This window comes from Oncorhynchus nerka, linkage group LG15 (assembly GCF_034236695.1).
Source record: "Oncorhynchus nerka isolate Pitt River linkage group LG15, Oner_Uvic_2.0, whole genome shotgun sequence".
Taxonomy (NCBI): domain Eukaryota; kingdom Metazoa; phylum Chordata; class Actinopteri; order Salmoniformes; family Salmonidae; genus Oncorhynchus; species Oncorhynchus nerka.
In genome coordinates, this window is record NC_088410.1 from 84,225,095 (window position 1) to 84,250,592 (window position 25,498).

The 25,498-nt window shown below is 42.3% G+C and overlaps 2 protein-coding genes across 2 annotated transcripts in view; one reads left to right on the forward strand and one right to left on the reverse strand.

Moving 5' to 3' along the window:
- The window catches only part of srgap2 (SLIT-ROBO Rho GTPase activating protein 2), a 175,324-nt gene extending 158,264 nt beyond the window's left edge, over window positions 1-17,060 (reverse strand). Inside the window, 1 exon segment of the mRNA XM_065001961.1 lies at window positions 16,587-17,060. Within this exon segment, the coding sequence (XP_064858033.1) occupies window positions 16,587-16,653 (67 nt within the window). The 5' untranslated portion in view covers window positions 16,654-17,060.
- A 3,365-nt stretch (window positions 17,061-20,425) lies between these two features.
- Window positions 20,426-25,017, forward strand: LOC115143766 (protein FAM72A-like). Its single transcript, XM_029684241.2, has 4 exons — window positions 20,426-21,155; window positions 21,426-21,503; window positions 21,974-22,098; window positions 23,162-25,017. The coding sequence occupies exons 1-4, from the start codon at window positions 21,010-21,012 to the stop codon at window positions 23,254-23,256; spliced, it is 444 nt and encodes a 147-aa protein (XP_029540101.1). The 5' UTR covers window positions 20,426-21,009; the 3' UTR covers window positions 23,257-25,017.
- Window positions 25,018-25,498: the final 481 nt, after the last annotated feature.

Here is a 25,498-nt window from a genome sequence, read left to right on the forward strand (position 1 = left end):
AAAAACCGAGGCTACTGAGTCTGCCGATAAGAATATGCTGATTGACAGAGTCGAAAGCCTTGGCCAGGTCGATGAAGACGGCTGCACAGGACTGTCTTTTATCGATGGCGGTTATGATATCGTTTAGTACCTTCAGTGTGGCTGAGGTGCACCCGTGACCGGCTCAGAAACCAGATTGCACAGCGGAGAAGGTACGGTTGACTTGGCTTTCGAAGACCTTAGATAGGTAGGGCAGGATGGATATAGGTCTGTAACAGTTTGGGTCCTGGGTGTCTCCCCCTTTGAAGAGTGGGATGACCACGGCAGCTTTCCAGTCCTTGGGAATCTCAGACGATATGAAAAAGAGGTTGAACAGGCTGGTAATAGGGGTTGCGACAATGGCGGCGGATAGTTTCAGAAATAGAGGGTCCAGATTGTCAAGCCCAGCTGATTTGTACGGGTCCAGGTTTTGCAGCTCTTTCAGAACATCTGCTATCTGGAGTTGGGTAAAGGAGAAGCTGGGGAGGCTTGGGCGAGTAGCTGCGGGGGGGGTGGAGCTGTTGGCCGGGGTTGGAGTAGCCAGGAGGAAGGAGGAAGGCATGGCCAGCCATTGAGAAATGTATAGGTGGTGACCGTGTTACCTAGCCTCAGTGCAGTGGGCAGCTGGGAGGAGGTGCTCTTGTTCTCCATGGACTTCACCGTGTCCCAGAACGTTTTGGAGTTAGAGCTAAAGGATGCAAATTTCTGCTTGAAAAAGCTGGCCTTTGCTTTCCTGACTGACTGCGTGTATTGGTTCCTGACTTCCCTGAACAGTTGCATATCGCGGGGACTATTCGATGCTATTAAGGGATTGTGTGTTGATATCCATAATATTCAATTAATATTCAATTAATCTGAGCATGTTTTTTCTTCAGATTTAAATTAATTAAAATAATCTAAAAGAACCAGTATACATTTTCTATGGGGCCTTTAATCAAGATTAAAAATGAAAAGCCTCTACTTTCTCCAAGACTTTTGGAGTGGACAGGTAATCATTGATGCAGAGGGAAGAAGAAGCTCAGGGTTGAAGGACACTCCATTGTGTCCTCCTCCCAGAGCGCTAAGAACCTTGGCGTGATCCTGGACAACACCCTGTCGTTCTCAACTAACATCAAGGCGGTGGCTGTAGGTTCATGCTCTACAACATCCGCAGAGTACGACCCTGCCTCACACAGGAAGCGGCGCAGGTCCTAATCCAGGCACTTGTCATCTCCCGTCTGGATTACTGCAACTCGCTGTTGGCTGGGCTCCCTGCCTGTGCCATTAAACCCCTACAACTCATCCAGAACGCCGCAGCCCGTCTGGTGTTCAACCTTCCCAAGTTCTCTCACGTCACCCCGCTCCTCCGCTCTCTCCACTGGCTTCCAGTTGAAGCTCGCATCCGCTACAAGACCATGGTGCTTGCCTACGGAGCTGTGAGGGGAACGGCACCTCAGTACCTCCAGGCTCTGATCAGGCCCTACACCCAAACAAGGGCACTGCGTTCATCCACCTCTGGCCTGCTCGCCTCCCTACCACTGAGGAAGTACAGTTCCCGCTCAGCCCAGTCAAAACTGTTCGCTGCTCTGGCCCCCCAATGGTGGAACAAACTCCCTCACGACGCCAGGGCAGCGGAGTCAATCACCACCTTTCGGAGACACCTGAAACCCCACCTCTTTAAGGAATACCTAGGATAGGATAAAGTAATCCTTCTCACCCCCCCTTAAAAGATTTAGATGCACTATTGTAAAGTGGCTGTTCCACTGGATGTCATAAGGTGAACGCACCAATTTGTAAGTCGCTCTGGATAAGAGCGTCTGCTAAATGACTTAAATGTAAATGTAAATCAGGGATGGAAGACCTAGAGGTAGTGGACAACGATGGAAACTAATGAGGGACAAGAAGATGACTACTCATGCAGTTGCAAGTCTGGAGCTTTGTCCTATTGTTGTTCCTCATTCATCCAGGTGTTTAAATGTTTTGGTTCACCACATGTACCTTCGTAATAGAACAGTAGAGTGGAATATTAGAAACAGTCTTCAGACAGGCTTTAGGAAGACAAGTTGAACTACTTAAAAACAATAGGAGTACAGCAAAATGCCAACCAGCTCAGTTAAAGTGGTTTGTGGTATGGTCTTTGTGCATGGCGTCTTATCCATAGAGGTGCGGGTGCAGGTTTTGTTCTAACCAAGCAGTAACACACCTGGTTCAACTAATCAAGTCCTGATTGAAGTCTGTGATTAGTTAGTTGAATCAGGTGTGTACTGATTGGCAAGAACAAAAGCCTGAGCCCACACTGATCTCTGCGGATACGATTGGACACCCCCTGTTATGAGTGCTGATGGAAACAATTACCCTAGAGCTTACATTAAAATAAAACACAATGGTGTGGGGTAAGTATCAGGTGGAAGTGCAGCATATCCCTTCACCTCTCCCTTCTCTCCTCCTCACCTGGACATGCCATCTGTCTCTCCTTCATCTCCCATCTGTCAACAGCTGTTAGGAGAAATAACTTCCGCTGTCCATCTCTTCATCCATCTGTCTCTCTCTCTATACTTTCATCTGTCTCTGACCCTCGGTCTCTCTCTCTAGAACTTTATCTCTCTCTATCTCTGTCTCTCTCTCTATACCTTCATCTGTCTCTGACCCTCGGTCTCTCTCTCTAGAACTTTATCTCTCTCTATACCTTCATCTGTCTCTGACCCTCAGTCTCTCTCTCTAGAACTTTATCTCTCTCTATGTCTGTCTCTCTCTCTATACCTTCATCTGTCTCTGACCCTCGGTCTCTCTCTAGAACTTTCTCTCTCTCCATCTCTGTCTCTCTCTATACCTTCATCTGTCTCTGGTCCTCGGTCTCTATCGGAGGATGGGCAGAGACGAACAGGAACACAACTTTCTGCCCTCCTTCACATAGGGTAACCACATATAAAATATCCAAATGTGGGAGACAAGATGATTTTACGCGACAGTGTAGCCTACTTTAATCATAAGCATTTAGATCTTGTTGAATTACTGTCTCCTGAGCAAATTAGAGTAGATGGTGTTAACAAACTATATAGCTTTCCTGTACTTTGTTTCAATCAAAGCCCATTCTGCCTAGTAGCCGACATTCGTGCACTGTTGAGTTTTGGCCACATGAGACTTTTTTGTTGTTGGACTATTCAGCTAACCATCCTACAATCTCATAGGACTATTCAGCTAACCATCCTACAATCTCATAGGACTATTCAGCTAACCATCCTACAATCTCATAGGACTATTCAGCTAACCATCCTACAATCTCATAGGACTATTCAGCTAACCATCCTACAATCTCATAGGACTATTCAGCTAACCATCCTACAATCTCATAGGAAATGAGGTGGTGTGTTTGGTGTAATGGTATTATATTTGCTTCTGTTATGTAGAAAATACTAATTAATCATTATGTGATCTTCCAAGACATTGATTCTGCTTTGATGTAACTTTACTAAAGGAGCACCATTGTGAGAAGTGGCGGAGCGACACTCTGGCAGCACTACAGCCCTGCAGTCCGCTGCTATGGACAAGCTAGTTCAAACACACCTAGCCTATTCTTTTTTCTCGCACATAAAATTGTACAATGCAGAAACGAGCTACCACACGTGTGGTTGTGTTATGAAAATCTGGGAATATGTGTCCAAGGAAACATTTCTGGTTGGTCTCAGGGAATATAAAACAGTCAGGAAGCGAAACATTTCTGATTGGTCTCAGGGAATATAAAACAGTCAGGAAGGGAAACATTTCTGATTGGTCTCAGGGAATATAAAACAGTCAGGAAGGGAAACATTTCTGATTGGTCCCAGGGAATATAAAACAGTCAGGAAGGGAAACATTTCTGATTGGTCTCAGGGAATATTAAACAGTCAGGAAGGGAAACATTTCTGATTGGTCCCAGGGAATATAAAACAGTCAGGAAGGGAAACATTTCTGATTGGTCCCAGGGAATATAAAACAGTCAGGAAGGGAAACATTTCTGATTGGTCTCAGGGAATATAAAACAGTCAGGAAGGGAAACATTTCTGATTGGTCCCAGGGAATATAAAACAGTCACGAAGGGAAACATTTCTGATTGGTCTCAGGGAATATTAAACAGTCAGGAAGGGAAACATTTCTGATTGGTCCCAGGGAATATAAAACAGTCAGGAAGGGAAACATTTCTGATTGGTCTCAGGGAATATAAAACAGTTAAGAAGCAAAACACTTCTGATTGGTCTCAGGGAATATAAAACAGTCAGGAAGGGAATAATTTCTGATTGGTCTCAGGGAATATAAAACAGTCAGGAAGGGAAACATTTCTGATTGGTCTCAGGGAATATAAAACAGTCAGGAAGGGAAACATTTCTGATTGGTCTCAGGGAATATAAAACAGTCAGGAAGGGAAACATTTCTGATTGGTCTCAGGGAATATAAAACAGTCAGGAAGGGAAACATTTCTGATTGGTCTCAGGGAATATAAAACAGTCAGGAAGGGAAACATTTAAAACAGGATTGAGGAAAGTAGCAGCAAATATGTTGAATGAGCATGGAGACTGGAGAGCCTCACAAGTTTGAAGAAATTACTTTATTTCGTTCAGTCTGATATCTACTTACTTTGGTAGCTCTTCGTCATAAGCACGTTTTTTGTAAATAGTGAGGCTAAACTGTCCGCTCCAAGTTTAGCTAGATTTGTTACAATACATATTTGTAAATTTAGCATGGAAGGATTTGAAAAAGTGATTGGTTAACGATATATCTCGTCTTGTGCTGCGCAGAACATCAGATCTCAACAACGACTGGAGAAATGTTTAACATCACCATGGCTACCACATCCTTATGATATCTACACTGAATAAAAATATAAACGCAACATGTAAAGTGTTGGTCCCATGTTTCATGAGCTGAAATAAAAGATCCCAGAAATGTTCTAAGCTTATACCACTCAAATGTTGTGCACAAATATGTTTACATCCCTGTTAGTGAGCATTTCTCCTTTGGCCAAGATAATCCATCCCCCTGACAGGTGTGGCATGTCAAGAAGCTGATTAAACAGCATGATCATTACACATTACACATGTCCCTTGTGCTAGGGACAACACTCTAAAATGTGCAGTTTTGTTACACAACACAATGCCACAGATGTATCAAGTTTTGAAGGAGCATAATTGACATGCTGACTGCAGGAATGTCCACCAGAGCTGTTGCCAGAAAATTGAATGTTAAATTCCTCTCACATAGGCCGCCTCCAATGTCATTTTAGAGAATTTGACAGTACTTCCAACCGGCCTCACAACCGCAGACCAAGTGTATGGCATTGTGTAGGGGAGCGGTTTGCTGATGTCAACGTTGTGACCCATGGTGGCGGTGGGGTTATGGTATTGGCAGGCATACAGCTACAGACAACGAACACAATTGCATTTTATCGATGGCAATTTGAAAGCACAGAAACACTGTGATGAGATCCTGAGGCCCCTTGTCGTGCCATTCATCCACCCCCATCACTTCATGTTCCACCATGATAATACATGGCCCCATGTCGCATACATGGCCCCAATTCCTGGAAGCTGAAAATGTCCCAGTTCTTCCATGGCCTGCATACTCACCAGACAAGTCACCTATTGAGCATGTTTGGGAGCCTCTGGATCAACGTGTACGACAGCATGTTCTAGTTCCCTCCAATATCCAGCAACTTTACACAGCCATTGACGAGGAGTGGGACAACATTCCACAATCAACAGGCTGATCAACTCTATGCGAAGGAGATGTGTCGCGCTGCATGAGGCAAATGGTGGACTGGTTTTCTGATCCACGCCCTACCTTTTTAAAATGGATTTCAATACACTGATTTCCTTATATGAACTGTAACTGTAATTTCACATTTTTTAAATTGTGAAATGTCCTGCACAATCTGAGACATGTGGTCACCCTTGCTCCACAGCATCCGTGTGTGTGTGTGTGTGTGTGTGTGTGTCCGTGTCCGGTGTATAGGTCGGCAGTTCAGGAAAAACTTGAATCAGGCCCCAAACAGGAAGCAAGCACACATGCACACTACACTACACTACACACACACACACACACACACACAATATGTGTGTGTTCTATCCTGACTCCTTCCTCTCCTCCCCTTTAGACAAACATCCTTCCTGAGAGATTATTTTAATCCCCTATCAGCATTTTCTATTCAGTACACACACACACTACCTCTCTCTTTCTCCATCTGTCTCATACACAGACTACCTCTCTCTACCTCACACACTCACACACACCCTCGGTCTCTCACACAGATAAACGGTCATCTGACTGAACCGTGGTCAGTCCAGTATTAGGACTAATCGATGCAGTCCACCTCTAATTTAGTGTGGGTCATTACACACACACACGCACAGTCCAGCAGTAATTGATTGTGGGTCGTTAGAAAATTGTACTAATGTGAACAATGGGAGATTAGGGGAATTTTAACGACCACTTCCCAGAGCCTCTGCGCATGCACGCACGCGGTGCACACACACACACACACACACACACACAGGTAAGTAATCATGTATAATGTTGACTGATTAGAATGTTAATTTCAGACAAGGCCAGTGTTTTAATAGGTTTGAATTCTATCGGTTTGAATAGGAAATGGTAGTTTGTGTTTCGGTTCCTCTGGATACTGATTGAGAGAGGCACTGCACATTGTCACATGCTGTATAACCAGCACAAAGCCGTGATGATTTATCAGGAAATGGAGGAGGTACATTGACAGTCAACCACCTGAACTTGTCTAATGCACAATTTCTACTGTGGATACTGAACAAAATATCACTGTCAACAAACACAGTTATAGCAGTAGACTGCGTCTGCATCTTTCCTTTTGTCTTTCTGTCTTTCTCGGTCTCTCTCTGTCTGTTGGTTTAGTGACCCATTTAATGGTGTTAATAAATGATGAACACATTTAGTATTCAGCGCCTAACCCAGCATCTCTCAACTACAGACAAATCACACACACATGCTCAGCCCGTACAGACATCCCAAGCTCCGTATTCAGCAGGCCCACTCTCTCACCAGTGCTTAGTCTGATCAAATATACATTCAAATCAGCCTGTGAAAAATCACACACAAACACACAGAGTGAAAAAACACACATTGTGCCTCCTCCATTTCCCCCCATTGTGTGGTAGTCATCCACATCAGGCACACACACCGTTGATACCATCTCCAAGACAGTTAGGAGCTGCTTAAACACACAGACCACTTTAATATGTTAAAGTGTTAACCCACAGGGCAGCTTCATTCCTCAATGGAGATTATTATTATTAGAGTGTGTGTGTGTGTGTGTGTGTGTGTGTGTGTGTGTGTGTGTGTGTGTGTGTGTGTGTGTGTGTGTGTGTGTGTGTGTGTGTGTGTGTGTGTGTGTGTGTGTGTTAGCCCATATCAGCTCATTACCCAGTATCTATCAGTCAGACTCATCTCTCTAGGGTTGGGGGAAAGATGGGGAGACAGGGGGTGGAGTATGCAGACAGACAGCCTAAAGCAGATATTAACTATGGATTCTCATTTGTCATCCCCAGAACGATTCCCTACAGAATCCAATCAATATTTCTATCAGGACTCAAATGGATTCTTGTGTTTTTAGTGGAACAAGTTTACAGGGAGAATTGAAAGCCTATCTTAGAAATGTGGTTTATGTCTAGGTAGAAATGATAGAGCAGGGTACTCCAGTACTATTTGAGAAGGTCCGGTCACACAAATATCCTAGGTGGTAAAGGTCTGGATGGGGTATTGTCATTTATCGTTGTATTAACAAACCCCTACCTTGTAGCCCCATGCGACCCCATACTGTTCACACCCCTCTTGTTGGCGGCAATTATAGACACTTTGCATGGGGCACATAATTAGTTTGCTGATTTAAAGCTAATTTCCTGCAATTCAACAATATTTTCCATGTCTTACACATGTTTACATGATTCCAGGTGTACTTCTGGCCTCTGAGCTTGCGAGTGTGTCACGCTTGAGACCATCGTGTGTGTATGTGTGTGTGTGTGTGTGTGCGTGTGCGTGTGTGTTTGGAAAATGTGGCGCTGGACAACATGAACGGGAGATTTTAATTGACCGGCCATTTGAAAAATTTACCGGACACATGCATTGTGTGTGTAACCCATTAGGGTGTCCACCCACTGTGCTCAGAATTCCATTTACATTATGGTAATCCATCTTAACAGATGCAACTCCTGTAATGAAGCAGCCAATAAAATGTTTTTGCCAAAATGCAATTTGTGGAAAAAAGGGGAAAACACCATTCTAAACAGCCCAGCTGATGCGAGCGGTACATGACAGAGATGAAAACCTCAGTAGAAACGTAGAAAGAGGGTGAATATTAAGATGCTACAACTAGGATTGTTGCTAATATGACAAGGATTGTGCATTTGGCTTCTGGACAATGAAAGAAAGTTGATATGAAAGCCAATAGAGCAGGAGATAAATGGCATATGAGGAAGTATTTCATAGGCAGCGCGCGGCAAAAGACCTAGCTGATTATTGAGTCAGTGAAAAGCATCTAAAATATTTGTGAGGCTGCATGATGAGACTAATGATGATTTTTAAAGTCACTTGAAAGGCATGAGCTCTGCTTTGTTTTTGGCGCAGGCTGTACACACTCCAATAGTCTCTCATTCACAATTTGACAAGCATGTGATAATGCCTTGAATTTCACAGCTGCATCACCCTTGTGGCCATAATGCACCCTAAAAAAATCCATGCCTTTTGCAGTCCAGAGTGCTGCGTTGCGCCCTTCTCCCTTAGTGAGCTGCGCAATCCGAAGTTCCTCTCACTCACATGGCTCTCCGTCACGTGCTGGTCTTTCTCACAGGCTACAAGTGAAGCCAGACACATTGGGGACAACTGCGAGAGTCCTTATCAAATTCCGAGGGTGCATATTGAAGATATTGGAAGAACTGTCCACATTCCAAACACAGTCTGGGACAGTTGTGGGATGTGATAGATCCCAAATGAATACAACCAATAGCATAAAAAAAAATGTTATGCAATGTGACTGATGCAGAATGTTTAGTTTAAAATGTTAATAAACTATTAGGCTATTTCTTCACATTAGAAGCGCAGCAATGCACACATGGTAGTAGGTGTCACGTTGTATAAATGATTGGAGACAGTTGCTGGAATACGTAATAGGGGGTTTTAATACTCCACCCAAAATATACAACATGCCATGAAAGACACGGGGACGAAGCCAAAAGCAAACACGTATACAAAAACACAGGGATGTAACCCAAACAAAAGAGCGAGGTTAAACCTCTAATAAATACACGGGGCGAGACCCGCAATAACAATACACAGGACGAAACTCGTAATGACAAGTGCGCAACAATGCTCGGGACGAGAGCCGTAATAACGAGTACACAATACCAGCAGCATGGGAACCGAAACAACAAAGCACAGGTACTCACAAGACCAACGGACATGGGAACAATAGCCGACCACACAATGGTGAACAGAGGGCACATACAGTGGGGCAAAAAAGTATTTAGTCAGCCACCAATTGTGCAAGTTCTCCCACTTAAAAATATGAGAGAGGCCTGTAATTTTCATCATAGGTACACTTCAACTATGACAGACAAAATGAGAAAAAAACATTGTAGGATTTTTAATGAATTTATTTGCAAATTATGGTGGAAAATAAGTATTTGGTCAATAACAAAAGTTTATCTCAATACTTTGTTATATACCCTTTGTTGGCAATGACAGAGGTCAAACGTTTTCTGTAAGTCTTCACAAGGTTTTCACACACTGTTGCTGGTATTTTGGCCCATTCCTCCATGCAGATCTCCTCTAGAGCAGTGATGTTTTGGGGCTGTTGCTGGGCAACACGGACTTTCAACTCCCTCCAAAGATTTTCCAAAGATCTCAGCATTGAGATTGCCTGCAATGACAACAAGCTCAGTCCGAGCACTGATGGAGGGATTGTGTGTTCCTAACTCGGGCAGTTGTTGTTGCCATCCTGTGCCTGTTCGGATGTACCGATCCTGTGCAGGTGTTGTTACAAGTGGTCTGCCACTGCGAGGATGATCAGCTGTCCGCCCTGTCTCTCTGTAGCGCTGTCGTAGGCGTCTCACAGTAAGGACATTGCAATTTATTGCCCTGGCCACATCTGCAGTCCTCATGCCTCTTTGCATCATGCCTAAGGCACGTTCACGCAGATGAGCAGGGACCCTGGGCATCTTTCTTTAGGTGTTTTTCAGGGTCATTAGAAAGGCCTCTTTGGTGTCCTAAGTTTTCATAACTGTGAACTTAATTGCCTACCGTTCCACAAGTGCATGTTCATTCATTGTTTATGAAAACGTTATTATTGAAATGAAACTGTTCCACAATAATGCACATACAGTTGACGTCGGAAGTTTACATAAACTTAGGTTGGAGTCATTAAAAATAGTTTTTCAACTACTCCACAAATGTATTTCTAACAAACTATAGTTTTGGCAATGATGTCATGGCTTTAGAAGCTTCTGATAGGCTAATTGAAATCATTTGAGTCAATTGGAGGTGAACCTGTGGATGTATTTCAAGGCCTACCTTCAAACTCAGTTCTTCTTTGCTTGACATCATGGGAAAATCAAATGAAATCAACCAAGACCTCAGAAAAAACATTGTAGACCTCCACAAGTCTGGTTCATCCTTGGGAGCAATTTCCAAACGCCTGAAGGTACCACGTTCATCTGTACAAACAATAGTACGCAAGTATAAACACCATGGGACCACGCAGCCATCATACCGCTCAGGAAGGAGACGTGTTCTGTCTCCAAGAGATGGACGCACTTTGGTTCGAAAAGTGCAAATCAATCCTAGAACAACAGCAAAGGACCTTGTGAAGATGCTGGAAGAAACAGGTACAAAAGTATCTATATCCACAGTAAAACGAGTCCTATATCGACATAACCTGATAGGCCGGTCAGCAAGGAAGAAGCCACTGCTTCAAAACCGCCATAAAAAAACCAGACTACGGTTTACAACTGCACATGGGGACAAAGATCGTACTTTTTGGAGAAATGTCCTCTGGTCTGATGAAACAAAAATACAACTGTTTGGCCATAATGACCATCGTCATGTTTGGAGGAAAAAGGGGGAGGCTTGCAAGCCAAAGAACATCATCCCAACCGTGAAGCACGGGGGTGGCAGCATCATGTTGTGGAGATGCTTTGCTGCAGGGGGGACCAGTGCACTTCACAAAATAAATGGCTTCATAAGGGAGGAAAATTATGTGGATATATTGAAGCAACATCTCAAGACGTCAGTCAGGAAGTTAAAGCTTGGTCGCAAATGGGTCTTCCAAATGGACAATGACCACAAGCGTACTTCCAAAGTTGTGGCAAAATGGCTTCACGACAACAAAGTCAAGGTATTGGAGTGGCCATCACAAAGCCCTGACCTCAATCCCATTGAAAATTTGTGGGCAGAACTTAAAAAGCGTGTGCGAGCAAGGAGGCCTACAAACCTGACGCAGTTACACCAGCTCTGTCAGGAGGAAGGGGCCAAAATTCACCCAATTTATTTTGGGAAGCCTTGTGGAAGGCTACCCAAAATGTTTGACTCAAGTTAAACTATTTAAAAGGCAATGCTACCAAATACTAATTGAGTGTATGTAAACTTCCGACCCACTGGGAATGTGATGAAAGAAATAAAAGCTGAAATAAATCATTCTCTCTACTATTATTCTGACATTTCACATTCTTAAAATAAAGTGGTGATCCTAACTGACCTAAAACAGGGAATTATTATGAGGATTAAATGTCAGGAATTGTGAAAAACTGAGTTTAAATGTATTTGGCTAAGGGGTATGTAAACTTCTGACTTCAACTGCATGAAAATCATAACTGACAGGCGCATCGGTAGAAACGGTAGAATAAATTGTAAGCTTCCCTAAACTTGAAACTCACACACTGCCTATTTAGTCTTTATAAAAGAATTGCATCCACCTTTCTATGGTCGGATTTTCAAGCAAGGTAAGACATGCCTCATAATATCAAGTAAAACAATGAAGTCTGTTTTCGACTTGCATACTGCCTCCAGCTCACATTGTAAAGTGGTGTGTGACACGCTGATAGTCTTCCTGCTGTTGTTTTTTCATCCCTGGTTCATTTGACCGCAACAACTGAATTAATCAGCTTTCCGGGTTTTTTTACGGCCAGAAGCCGTCAATTACCAGCTGACGGAAATCCTGGTGTGTGTGTGTCTGTCTGCCTTCCTGCCGTCTCTATGTGTTTGTCTGTTTATTACTGTCTAACTGCGTTTTGAGTAATTGTGTTGTACTCGAGACCACCAGATGATCAGGATTCCATTTCCTCTTCACATTTCCATCTGTGCAGGAGTGACATTCCTCTCACACCACCTGGGATTGGATTGGGAATAACAGGGAAAAGTCTGCCTGTGGAATTCCAAAGCTGCGAAATGGGGCGTGCTAGTCATTGTTGCTCTGCTGAGCTGCTGGGTCTGGAATACAGGGCTGAGGAGTTACATAGGTTTATTTTCCTATTGCCAGACCAGCCCTGAGGATGGGGATAAAGAGGAAGAGGAAGAAGGGCTGACAACCCCTCCACATCCTACCACCTCCCCCTTTCAAGAGCCTAACACAATAAACTGTCTATGCAGAGCCGAGTGTGTGTGTGGGTCAGTGTATGCATTTGCACGTGTGAATGTGTGTAGTTGGCCTGACACAATAATGCTATTAGGGGTGAATATATTCATTTTCCTTGGAGGGAACATGTGCTTTCCTTGCAGGGTACAGATGAATGTCCTAGTGGGGCTCTGCTGGGAGGGAGAGACACCACAGCTATTCAGAAAGAGAGAGACAGGAGAAGAATTAAGACAGAGAGAGATAGGAGCAGAATTAAGACAGAGAGAGATAGGAGCAGAATTAAGACAGAGAGAGATAGGAGCAGAATTAAGACAGAGAGAGATAGGAGCAAAATTAAGACAGAGAGAGATAGGAGCAGAATTAAGACAGAGAGATATATGAGCAGAATTAAGACAGAGAGGAGGACAAGACATAGCTGGTTTATTCAGCAGCTTCACACTGATCTCCTATCCCTGTCTGTGTGTGTGTGTGTGTGTGTGTGTGTGTGTGTGTGTGTGTGTGTGTGTGTGTGTGTGTGTGTGTGTGTGTGTGTGTGTGTGTGTGTGTGTGTGTGTGTGTGTGTGTGTGTGTGTGTGTTTGCAAAATGCGCATGTTGGCCTAACAGACTGCCTGTAATGTCAGAGTAGACAGACAGGATCTGAGGACTCACAGCATTGGGTGATCATAACACATGCCATAACACATACACACCATAATACACACACACCATAACGCACACATACACCATAATACAAACACACCATTGTACACACACCATAACACACACACACAAACACTATAATACACACTCTATAATACACATTCCATAATACACACACACCATAATACACACATCAGACAGTACACACACTAAAAACGCTAAAACAGGATCCCCCCCCCCCCCCCCCCCCATCAGAAAGTTTATGACTAGGGATATATCGGTGAACCTCTCGGAATCAGCCGATATTAGCTAAAAATGCCAACGTCGGTATCAGCCCGATGTCTAGTTTAACGCACTACACGTGCAACACAGCATTCCTAACCTAGCCCACAATGTCTGCTGTGTGGATCCAGCAGCTAATCCTTATTGTTGCTAGCTTCACATAGATGGGTCCGACCACCATTAATCAAATAGGAACTGTCTTATAAATTTGGGTTATTTTATATGATGACACCTAGCTAAACAGATTATGTCGTTTTGCTATGTTTTGGGGGAAGAACATGGTTTGCATCCATGAGCTAACTAGATTTTTTTTACAACCGCACTGTAGGTGCCCGATGACAACAAAATAACTTTTTGGTCAGTGTGTGTGTGTGTGTGTGTAACCTTTATTTAACTAGGCAAGTCAGTTAATTAAGAACAAATTCTTATTTACAATGACCGCCCAGACGACGCTGGGCCAATTGTGCGCCGACCTATGGGACTCAGGGACTGTAGTGACGCACCAGGGACTGTAGTGACGCCTCTTGCACTAAGATGCAGTGCCTTAGACCGCTGCGTCCATGTGTGTGTGTGTTAACTATTTAACTGTACTAGAAAGATTTAAAGGCCGTTAAAATGTCAAATATCGGTCATCGGTATTGTTTTTTTTTGCAAGGAAAATATCGGACAAACACAAACTCTATACAATGCCAAACACCGCAGCACAAACTCACAAGACCCTTTACATTGGTAAGCACAATAGACACTCTTTACAAACTGGTAAACAGACATGTAACTCTGCATGCTGTTAAAGACAGTGAGGACACGGCAGCCTGCTATAGCCTCAGAACCTCCCAGCCACAGCCTACCACACCAGACACCAGGATGGTAATCTGTCCTCAGAGAACAGGAGGACACGGCAGCCTGCTATAGCCTCAGAACCTCCCAGCCACAGCCTACCACACCAGACACCAGGATGGTAATCTGTCCTCAGAGAACAGGAGGACACGGCAGCCTGCTATAGCCTCAGAACCTCCCAGCCACAGCCTACCACACCAGACACCAGGATGGTAATCTGTCCTCAGAGAACAGGAGGACACGGCAGCCTGCTATAGCCTCAGAACCTCCCAGCCACAGCCTACCACACCAGACACCAGGATGGTAATCTGTCCTCAGAGAACAGGAGGACACGGCAGCCTGCTATAGCCTCAGAACCTCCCAGCCACAGCCTACCACACCAGACACCAGGATGGTAATCTGTCCACAAACTCATCCACAAGCGCAACACTGTCATGTCCAATGGGCATGACACGAAATGACAGAAAACACTTAGAAATAGATTATGTAGATTTACTTATGACATTTTAGTAAGAACAAATGTTCTGCTTCAAAACGCTTTCCTTTTTCATTCGTACTCAACACAGACCCTGTGCAGCAGTCTAAGCCACTTGGCCAGGCATGAAACCCGTGTCACTGTCACCGTCAGAACACATAGGAACAAGTCATTGTCAACATCTCAGATCCTACATGGCTTCATTAAGATGCTGCTTAGCAATAAAGAGCCATACTATTTGTGAAAACATCTGCCCTGCTTCCCTGTTCTATTCCCTGGTGGGGGGAGAGAGACAAAAAATAAAGGAAGAGAGAGAGGACATGGGTTCTACTTCCCAGTCTCCTCCTCATTGGACCAACCAGCCTCTCTTTCTACCCCTCTCTTCCCTTCTGTGAAGCAGGGGTCAGTACTTACTGGTTTGTCATATCACAAACACACAGAATAAAGTTAATACAATATTTCCTCTCCTCCTCTCCTGTTCTTCCTGTCTGTTCTGTTCACTGTTTAAAACCTGTCCTGTCTCCTATATGAATGGATGGTGGCATAGTTATAGCAGGGGTTGTCATGGAAATGAGGTAAAGAGGGGGGAGAGTCAGCTATTTCAGACTGGGATGCAGCTACCCTGACTAGTTTATGATGAAGTGTTGTCTGTCCCTTTTCCTCCATCCTTCCCAAACCCATTACAGAGAGGAGAGGGAGAAGATGAGGGTAAAGGGATCTTATCACTTCTTCTTCGGTGGCTGCGGTGCTGTTCATTAGGAGGGTAATATCCTGTCCTCTCTCTCCTGTTCTCACTCTACAGTTTCCTCTCCAAGCTATATTACCGCTACATTTCCACAGCTCAGATGTAAATATAACATGACTGACTGACTCCCTCACCATGACAATACCATGATCACCCTGACAACAAACATCGATAAACCATCAGCGAGTGAAGAGTTAACCCGCTAAACACCACCCCAGCCCACCTCTCTCCCCACTCCCCCGTGAAGAAAACTCGACAAAACCACTGGTGCTCCCTTCGACCGGTTCGTGGCGACATCCGTGAACCTCGGACAGACTCTCTCACGTGAGGCGACAGGCCATTAATTCACAATTTGGTCCTATTCCTAACGTTGGTCTGAATGCCCGATGTCTGTCTCTCGCACACGAAACACGGAAGACACCGGGAAATGAATTTCTCTAAAACAGAACCACACCAGCATGCAGGGAGAGAAAACGCCCTGCGTTGTTCCACAGGCATGTCGAATCTAAACCCTGCGAGTAGGCTACACACATAATACTCAACCTGGAGAGCAAAATCCCATAATGTCGTATTAATGCGGTATATGAACGCACCAATACCGCATAATTCAAACATAAGGCTCAGATGTATTTGTATTATCTGCGGACGGTTTGGTAGGCTAGTCTCTATAAAATGTTGCTATCGAGATGTTCTTATCAATAGAACGCTTTGATTTGACACCGCAGTAGGCTATGATGACAATTAAACAACAATAATCTCCCTACCAAACCCATCAAAGGACCCACACTTTTTTAACCTTTGGTAAAAGTAATAAGCTATTATAGTTTGAATATTTGGGTATGCTAAACAAGGATAAATGATCCTATCCACGTTGACGTATCCACGAACAGGAAAATAAATGCGACAAGCCTTTGTGGAAAGGATAGCCTACATGAGCGCAAGGAGCAGCATGTTTAACAATATAAACTTGTTATAAAAGTATTACCTTTAACTTGAGTTTCATATTCGGCTACGATCTCCTTGTCCTTTCGGAATTTGGCCGGAGACGTCATGGCTGGTTCTTCTACTCAAAAACACTAGACTTCGCAATAGTGGGTTAAAGAAATAATCAGGAAAAAAAAGAGTAACTATGATATTTCGTCTGGAAGAATACCCCACTGAAAGATTGTAGCGAGTAACCCCCACAGCCCGTGGAATGGTATTGTGTTCTGCCCTTTCACTCTGCCCGCATTGTGAGAGTTTGGCGCTGCCGCATTCCCATTCGTTTGGATCCTTTCCTTAATGTGTCCTCAAAACCAGTTACAGAGCAAACGGAGGATATGTGCATTCCCTCCAAACCAACAATAACCAACGAGTCAGCAAGGTCGGATGAGGAGACTCCCAAAAAGTTTAGTCCTTCAGTATGTGGCTGTCACCACGACGGTCAGAGGCTGGGCTGACTCCTTGGCTCTATGCTCTTCCCCCTAGAGTGAGAGTGGGGTACATAGATGAGCTAGGAAGCCAATATGCAGGCAAGGAGACAGACATACACTGTGCATGTGCCACATTCATTTGGTTGATACATAAATGGCATTGCTTGACCATACATATTCATTATTACATGTAATACTGTGTAGGCCTATGTATGGATAAAATACTCTGGCCTTTATACGTTCAATCAAATGTATTTATAAAGCCAGTTTTACATCAGCCAATGTCATAAAGTGTTATACAGACACCCAGCCTAAAAAATTTTTTAAAAGCAAGCAATGCAGATGTAGAAGCACAGTGTATAGGAAAAACTCCCTAGAAAGGCAGGAACCTAGGAAGAAACCTAGAGAGGAACCAGGCTCTGAGGGGTGGCCAGTCCTCTTCTGGCTGTGCCAGGTGGAGATTATAATAGTACATGGCCAAGATGTTCAAACGTCCATAGATGAACAGCAGGGTCAAATAATAATAATCACAGTGGTTGTAGAGGGTGCAGTGGTTCTCATAATACATCATTCAAATTACATTAACAGACACCTTTATTGGTACTGCAGTGATAGGGTCAGAAACTGGGTTTTGCAATGTGTCTGGGGTTGGGAGGGCAGTCAGATCAAATCCGACTGTGGGTCTCATAATAGACAGTGATGCTCAGAGTTGGTGAATGGACCATTGCCGACATACTACACTGTAATAACAAATAGGGGTAATCTGACTATACTTAATTGTTGTATGGCTACTGACAAATTATCTAATAGAAATGGAATAGATTGTTTCATGCTGGGCCCATTAATAGTAATATTGGAAAAAGCCCAGAGAACATAAAGGTAAAAATATGTCAGTCCAATGTGGTCCATGACATTGACAATATAATTTTCCTGAGAACACAGTTTTCAACTTCGGTGCCTTGAGAAAAGCAAACACTCAGAAAACATCATAACTCTGGACTACTTTTATTAAAGACATGCTCCGGAACTCAGATGATAGCACATGGTACCTTTATTAAAGACATGTCCTGTGGGCTCAGTTGGTAGAGCATGGTGTTTACAATGCCAGGGTTGTGGGTTCGATTCCCATGGGGGACCAGTATGAAAAGGTACAACAAATGTATGCACTCATTAGTACTACAGTAAGTCGCTCTGGGTGAGAGCATCTGCTAAATTACTCATGTACATATTAGCGACTAGTTAGGTTTGAAATAATTTGAAAAGTGTCTGTTTTCTGGAATATGTGCAGCGCAATTTTCCTTACACTTTCCCCCACGTTGGTCAGCCCCCTAGCAATTCGAGCTTCAGCCACTAGCCATTTGAGTGACAGCTAGTAAGATCCACACGCAAGCAGACCAAGAGAGAGGCCAATGGCATGGTGCAAATATCTACACAGGTGACATAGTATGCCATTTTCAGGGACCACTTTTGTCTCGAGTGCTATTTTCAGAACTACTGGCTAAAAAGTATTTTAAAAAGTACGGGAGAATCTCTTTAAGGGTTTGTATATAAGCAGACTAAAGCAGTTACTAAGTGTTCATTCGTTTAACATAAACTCCAGTACTGTTATAAAATAGGCCTATCTCATTGGTTTAAACTGAATGATAGTCATTTCGTCGCTTTGCAAAACATAGGCATATTACAATGTCAACCAATGAGTTATGGATAAAAGCGTCTGCTTAATGGCATATTAGTTATAACGGTTTTACTAAACTAACTTTACAAATGAGAGACAACACCTTTAGAGGGCTGCAACATTGAATTGTAGGATAAAAACTTGGTAAAATTCTATAAAGAATTTGTCTTTTTTACAGACACCCTGTAGATAAGTGAAGTTTAAAGAATTATGAACTTAGCGATCAGACTGGTTTCACTAGTCTAGAATGCGGCATTTCGCCATTTTTAGCCATAGGAAATCTCGGTACTAGAGTAAGGCTAACGAGCTAGCCAAGTCTTTGGCATACCGTTACCTAGCTAGCTAACTAACGTTAGCTACTAGAATTTCTTGTCCAAACGTATGAGTTGCAAAATGTTACACTTTTCTGTGTGTGTGCTATAAACATACAGCATTGCACATGTTTTACAATGCGAGTTGCTTAAAGCATGCACCACATTTTACCTCTTATATCGATTTCGATGACAAATACGAGCTTTCCTATTTCATTTCCGTCCCATATGAAGAGTTTTGGGGTGTTTTTCTCACAAATTCTCCAAATAACCCCGCCTCTTTTCATGGAACAAGAGGAGAGTTTTCCATCTTTCGATTGGTTGAATTGATTAGGATTGGCATAAAATCAAGGAGCGGAGTCAGTTATGCTGAGCCTTTTGGGGGGGAATAAAATAAACAGACAATCAGACGTCATTGAGTTCAAGAATTGACAAGAACATGAAAGACAAACAAAACAAAAACAGAAAAATGTGTTATGACAGCATAAGAGAATGTGACAATGACACTTACTCAGAAAATAATCATTATAATATTGGACTGTAGAAAAGCTTTTCTTATTATTTAGTCATTTCAGAGACTCAATTAACAACATGAAGGGTATTTAAACAAACACTTAATTTAAAATATTTGGTTTTGTTGATATATACAATTTACCAACCAAAATCATGACATTAGTTGCACATTTCAAAGAGTTCAGAGTACTGTCTAAAAATGTTATAACATTTAATATCAACAGAGTGACCAGTTTTACTCAGTATGTACTCCTCCACATCGCTCCAAAATCTAATAGTGTACAAACAACTATAAAAAAAATGTGTCAGCGTTTCAGGTCCATCATTGCAGAACGTACACGTGTCTGTACACAATGTCTGTAAACCTTGAGACCATTGTGTTGGAGGGGTACATATTGTGCAAATTATTTAGGTGCAACTCTCTTATTTTATTAGAAATACAAATGTAACGGGACAAAGCCAAACCCTTCGCCATTGAATGGCTGATAGTTGTGAATTCGATTATGCTGAGTTTGGGGCAAAGCGTGACATTTTCCATACACTATTTGTTTGAATATTCAGTTTTCATTGGCAGATAAAGCATTTTTTTTTAATCAAAAGCAATCACTTTTGCAAAACACAGAATCCTACTAATTACTCCACGTGCTTAATTACGTCGCTTTTGTTTTGGGACGATTTCGCCGTGGGCTTTGAACCGTGCACCTGGCTCACGCCCGGGAGGCAGCCTGCTTCCGAAACCATTGCAAACTTTCACACGGTGCAACACACGGTCCAGATGAATTGAATCCTCTCATTATTACTTAGGCGACGGCCTTGATATATTTGTACCCAATCAGCTTTGTAGTTGTGCGATTATGTTACCCAATGGAATATATTTTTTGTCCTCGAGAGCCAATCAAAATTCGACATAGGACTGTTTTTAAAAATGTTTCAGGAAGTATCGGTAGCTACCAGGAAGTTGTAAACAATAAACACAACAACGAAGCTAGCTGGCTATTACATTGTACTGAATCTGTGACCGCAACGAATTAACGTTCGTCGTTGAAGAGCAGGTTGAAGATAAATAGAAAATGGGCAAGAGCTAATTTGAACATCTGATGGTGCTGTGGTCACTCACTCTCGTGATGTTAGCTTGTGGCTCTGTTTTGACAAGTAGATAGCTACTGTAGATTGCTATCAACCACATTACTCGCTATCAACAAGGATCGATAACTATCTAGCTAAACCTCCAATATAACATTGGACGTGGAAACGTCTAATTTGTGGCTTCTCTTTTATAATTCACCTGCTGCTAACTTCCAGCTAACTGTTGATAGCTAGTCAACGAACTAGCTAGCTATTTAGTAACAATAATAGTGAATAGTTAGTTAGCTAAATAGCGTTTTAAATAACGTTCGCGTCAGATCAGCTACCATTGCTACATTGATCGATCTGTTCTGACGCACATTTCCTCTGGACATTGGGATTCGAAAGCTAGAAGAACAGTATTTAAAGAGCATGTCTACCTCCAACTTCAAAAACAAATGTGTCACTCAAGTGAATTGTATATACTGTGAGAGTCTACTCTGCACAAGAGGAATGAAGGCAGTACTTCTCGCAGACACAGAAATTGAGCTGTTCTCTACTGACATACCGCCCAACAGGTAAGCAATAAAACCACTATGTTATGAAATTATCACTGAATGAGTTGTGACAAATGAGCTAATGACGGTTACGGTTTATATGAGGATCTCTCATCACTGTCTATTTTTTGGAGGGGTTCATAACTTCATATGTTGAGTGTTTGTGATACTGTGAGATATAGGAAGTATAATGGCTAAGTTCTAATCCATTATCTCCCTCTATGGCTAGAATGTGATGGTGCCCCTTTGTTCTTTAACAATCCCCATAACACCCCCCACCCCCTCTTCTAGAAGTGTTGACTTTGTGGCCAGCTGCTACTCTACAGAGAGCTGCAAATGCAAACTGAGAGACATCGCCTGTCTGAAATGGTATGTATGTAGCATTATTGTAAACACAGATTGGCCACTCACATTACACTAACCAGTTTGCATTCATTATATATGTGCTTTGTGGTTACACAATAGCATTACTAGACAGACAATTGTTGTGGCTGCTTTATTAATATTTACCTTAGAAAATGCAAATGTTAATGTCTGCAAATGTCTATGTCTAGTGTTGTGCTTCAGTTGGAAAGTTGTTCAGCCAGCAGTTTGTCGGGTACAGTGAGGCTTTTGTCAGGACCCTTTTGTATCCCCAGGGCTTCGTTGTTGTACACAGAAACACATCGGTCAGATAACAGACACCTACTGATAGTTAGCACTTTCACAGGTGCTCGCTATAAAACGCTGACATTTTTTATCTCTCCCTCCCTCCATCTCTCTTTCACCCTCTCCCTTTTTCTCTATCTATTTCCCTCTCACTCTTTACTTCCCCTTTCTCTCTCAATCCCCCTCTCCAGTGGTAATTTTGTGGGGTATCACGTGGTAGCCCCATGTAAGCCCTGCCTGCTGTCCTGTAACAATGGCCATTTCTGGATGTTTAACAGTGATGCTGTGTCCACCCTTAACAGATTGGATCCTACAGGTTAGAACTCCAAGCTCACAGACCTGGGTAAATCCATTTGAATGTAATCACTTTTTGACAGAACCCCTTTTGATTTGAACAAAACCTTCCATACATAGTTTCCCATTGTAGAATTGTAGAAGTGACTTTTTGGACCTGAGCGCCAAACATTCAAGAGATAAAGGTGCTCAAAGTTGACCCAAAAGATAGACGGTTGAGATGGATATAATTTAAAAGCTGACAAACATGTTTGTCCAACTATTTTTTTATAATTTCTGGAAAATAGAGCATGTTGTGTTTCATCCGATGGCAGGCACAACACATAAGCCAAAGATTATGTGAAATAGGCTCTAAGCTACAACATATGCAAAAATTCAAATGTATTTTTAGATAATTGACGTTAAACCTTTAGAAAATAGATATATAATAACATAATTTTGTTTTTCAAAAAATAATATAATAGTTTGACAACACTAAGCTTTTAAATGATAGCAAACTCAGCCATTTATATTTGTCAGTGATGAAGACATGGATGTCTCATGGTATGGTGTTGTATGCAAAATGGGTCTTTATGTCCTGAAAGGTTTTGTTATTGAGGTCCAAAAAGGCACTTTATGACCACTTCTTCCATGGCCAAACATATATGGAAAGTTGTTGTTTTTTTATATCAAAAGGGATGCTGTCAAAAAGTGACAGAATTCAAATGGATTTACCCCTCTTACCAATTGTTGAACAATAGACTGTATTCCGAGAAGACTGTCCTAAAACCATAGTTAGTCAAAGTAATATACATGTAAAGAAGAATTACCCTAAATGCACAGTTTGTGACAAGATACCGATACCCCCTAAGGCTAAGCAACACTGACTGACTGACACAACACATTGCAACATGTCTGGCATTATGTGTTGACTCTTCTGATCTCCACAGAAACGCAGAAGTTGAATTATTTGGAGAGGTCGTGCAAAGCCTGAATGCCAGGCTGTTTCTACTTTAGCCAATTTGTTACTGACTTAGCTTGTCGGCAAGGAAAGACTGTTCCTTAAACTGTCCCTGCACACACAAACGCTGCGTCTTCTGTTGCAGGTTTGAACCTATTGCTGTGGGGAGACCTTCCCGAGCTGGAGGACAGCGAGAACGAGGGATCAGACACCCCATCGGAGGAGGAGTGCATCAGGTAGAGAGAGATGGATGACCGATGGAAGAGAAACAGAAGAGAGGCCTTACCCTGTGACCATATCCCCCCCCCCTTCCCAAAAGCACACAATCTCCACACAATCTCCACGCATTCTACGCATTCACGCATTTCGGTTACGCGTTGGACAAGTAACCGAAAGGTTGCAATATCGAATCCTCAAGCTGACAAGGTAAAAATCTGTCGTTCTGCCCCTGAACAAGGCAGTTAACCTCCTGTTCTTAGGCCGTCATTGAAAATAAGAATTTGTTCTTAACCGACTTGCCTAGTTAAATAAAGGTTAAAAAATATACAATTCTAAAATCTCTCTCTCTGTGGGGGGAATCAATGGTAGAACTGGACTGTCGGAACTGCCTTCTCTCTTTAAACTCACCACTGAATCCCCATTCAAACAAACTCATTAGCTTTCGGTTTCCCTGGCGGATGGATGTCTTAACATTTCGCATGGCTGTTTTATACCCTTTGGGTAGCCTATTGCCATTGGATGCTGGATTGAACTTTGTACGTTGTATTTGAGGTTTTCTTCAGTCCTTTGTTAGTGCTTGAACAATCGATTACAATGATGTTGTTTTTAGGTTTTAGAAACTGACATTGTTGACCTTGAGTATTTTCCAGTTATCTTGCGTTGGTCTTTCATGAAGAGGGCCAGTGTCACCAACAGATGGTACTAGTACATAAAGTATAGGTACGTGTTTGGTTCTAGGGCTCCTCAGTGATGGGATAGAGGGTACTCAATGAAAATAGAGGAGGCCCAATTACACACATGGCAAAGGAGCTGGAAAGAAAATACATGATCATGAAAGGAAAGTCAATGTCCACTCATTCTTACATTGTTGATATAGTAAAAACATTGCAGCAAAAACAGTGAAAGAAAATGTACCTTATATTCCGAGCAGATATCCTAACCCTGTATGATTCAGCGCTGAACTGTTGTGTGCTTGAAAGAGCACAATGAATGAGTATATAGACATATCTTAAAGTATGTATACCTCCCAGTTCAAACAGACAAGCTATGCCTGTATTAACAAGGATATGTTGAAGCTCCAATTGAAAAGTATTTGTTTTGTGGTCATAACTGACAGTATGACAGATGGACGTACACACCAAATACCTGAGATGGCAGTCACCAATTAAGATTCCTGTCTTTGTAGCAATTATTTATTTAAGTTATGTTCTAAGCTCTGGCTAAGTGTATTGCATCTTGTGATATGATATACAAAATTAATAGCCAATTATGATCAAAATCATACAGACCAAATATCTTTAACCACTTATTTTCCTTTTGTTTACAATAGTTTTATTTTATTTACAAAAGCAATGTTTTGTAGTGTGCTGTATTTCTTTCTGTTTCTCTGTCTGTTTCTATTTTACATTTCTCTAGCATTTGAGTGTTTTATGTTTGGAGGCTGATAGTTTTTTGTTTTGTTTTTTTACCTTAGTGAAGGTAGCTAGTGATCAGCTGAGAGCTTCCTATGGCATAGACCATAGTTGGGAGATATTCAACCACTATCAAAACAGTATTTTTTTATATATATATATTTTTTATCTGACTGATGATTAATTTAAGTAGTGTGGTTTTATTTATCAATTTGTATTTATTTATTAACAAACATATTGCTGTCTTTATACTGATGTTATTTGCCCTGCTGAAAAAATATATTTTGAAATGCCACTGATCCTGAATTGGTCGTTTGAAACATTACTTTTTTTTTGCTTATTGTATTGATAATACACCTTTTCCAAAATATCCATTGTGTTTTGTGAACTTTTTGGTAACCAAACATCTGCAGCTAACACAGCTAGTGTACTTAAGCAAAGTATATTCCTAACTGTGTATGTGTAATGGCCGTGGAAGTGATGTTGGATGTTTGCTTTGACTGTCTATGTCCTGACCGGTCAGCCGTGGCATCTCTTCTTGAGTAGTAAGTAGCACAGGGCTGCCTGTCCTGCAAAATGCAGCACAGCCATGGTAAGAGTCCATCTGCACTCAGCAAACACCACTGTGTTGTGTGTCTGTCTAGGGTACCCCAATCCCATCACAATTTTAACCCTGTACTCTAGGACTGACTTTTGAAAAATAGCAGAATAATTTAAAGTCATACCAAAGGTTTTTATAAATAAAACTAAAGCTAAAGAAATAGCTTTTCTATACAATTTGTGGTTCTCTAATAGTAAGCATCATCACCCTCTCACTTGTGTAGAGCGATCTCCAGTGGTATGAAAACTGT

What these genes read in the sequence shown, in the direction of transcription:
- LOC115143766 (XM_029684241.2), top strand. Translation starts at nt 21,010, where the DNA reads ATGTCTACCTCCAACTTCAAAAACAAATGTGTCACTCAAGTGAATTGT. An exon ending in GACATCGCCTGTCTGAAATG is followed by an intron (nt 21,504 to 21,973) that starts GTATGTATGTAG and finishes CCCCCTCTCCAG; the next exon opens with TGGTAATTTTGTGGGGTATC. An exon ending in TAACAGATTGGATCCTACAG is followed by an intron (nt 22,099 to 23,161) that starts GTTAGAACTCCA and finishes CTTCTGTTGCAG; the next exon opens with GTTTGAACCTATTGCTGTGG.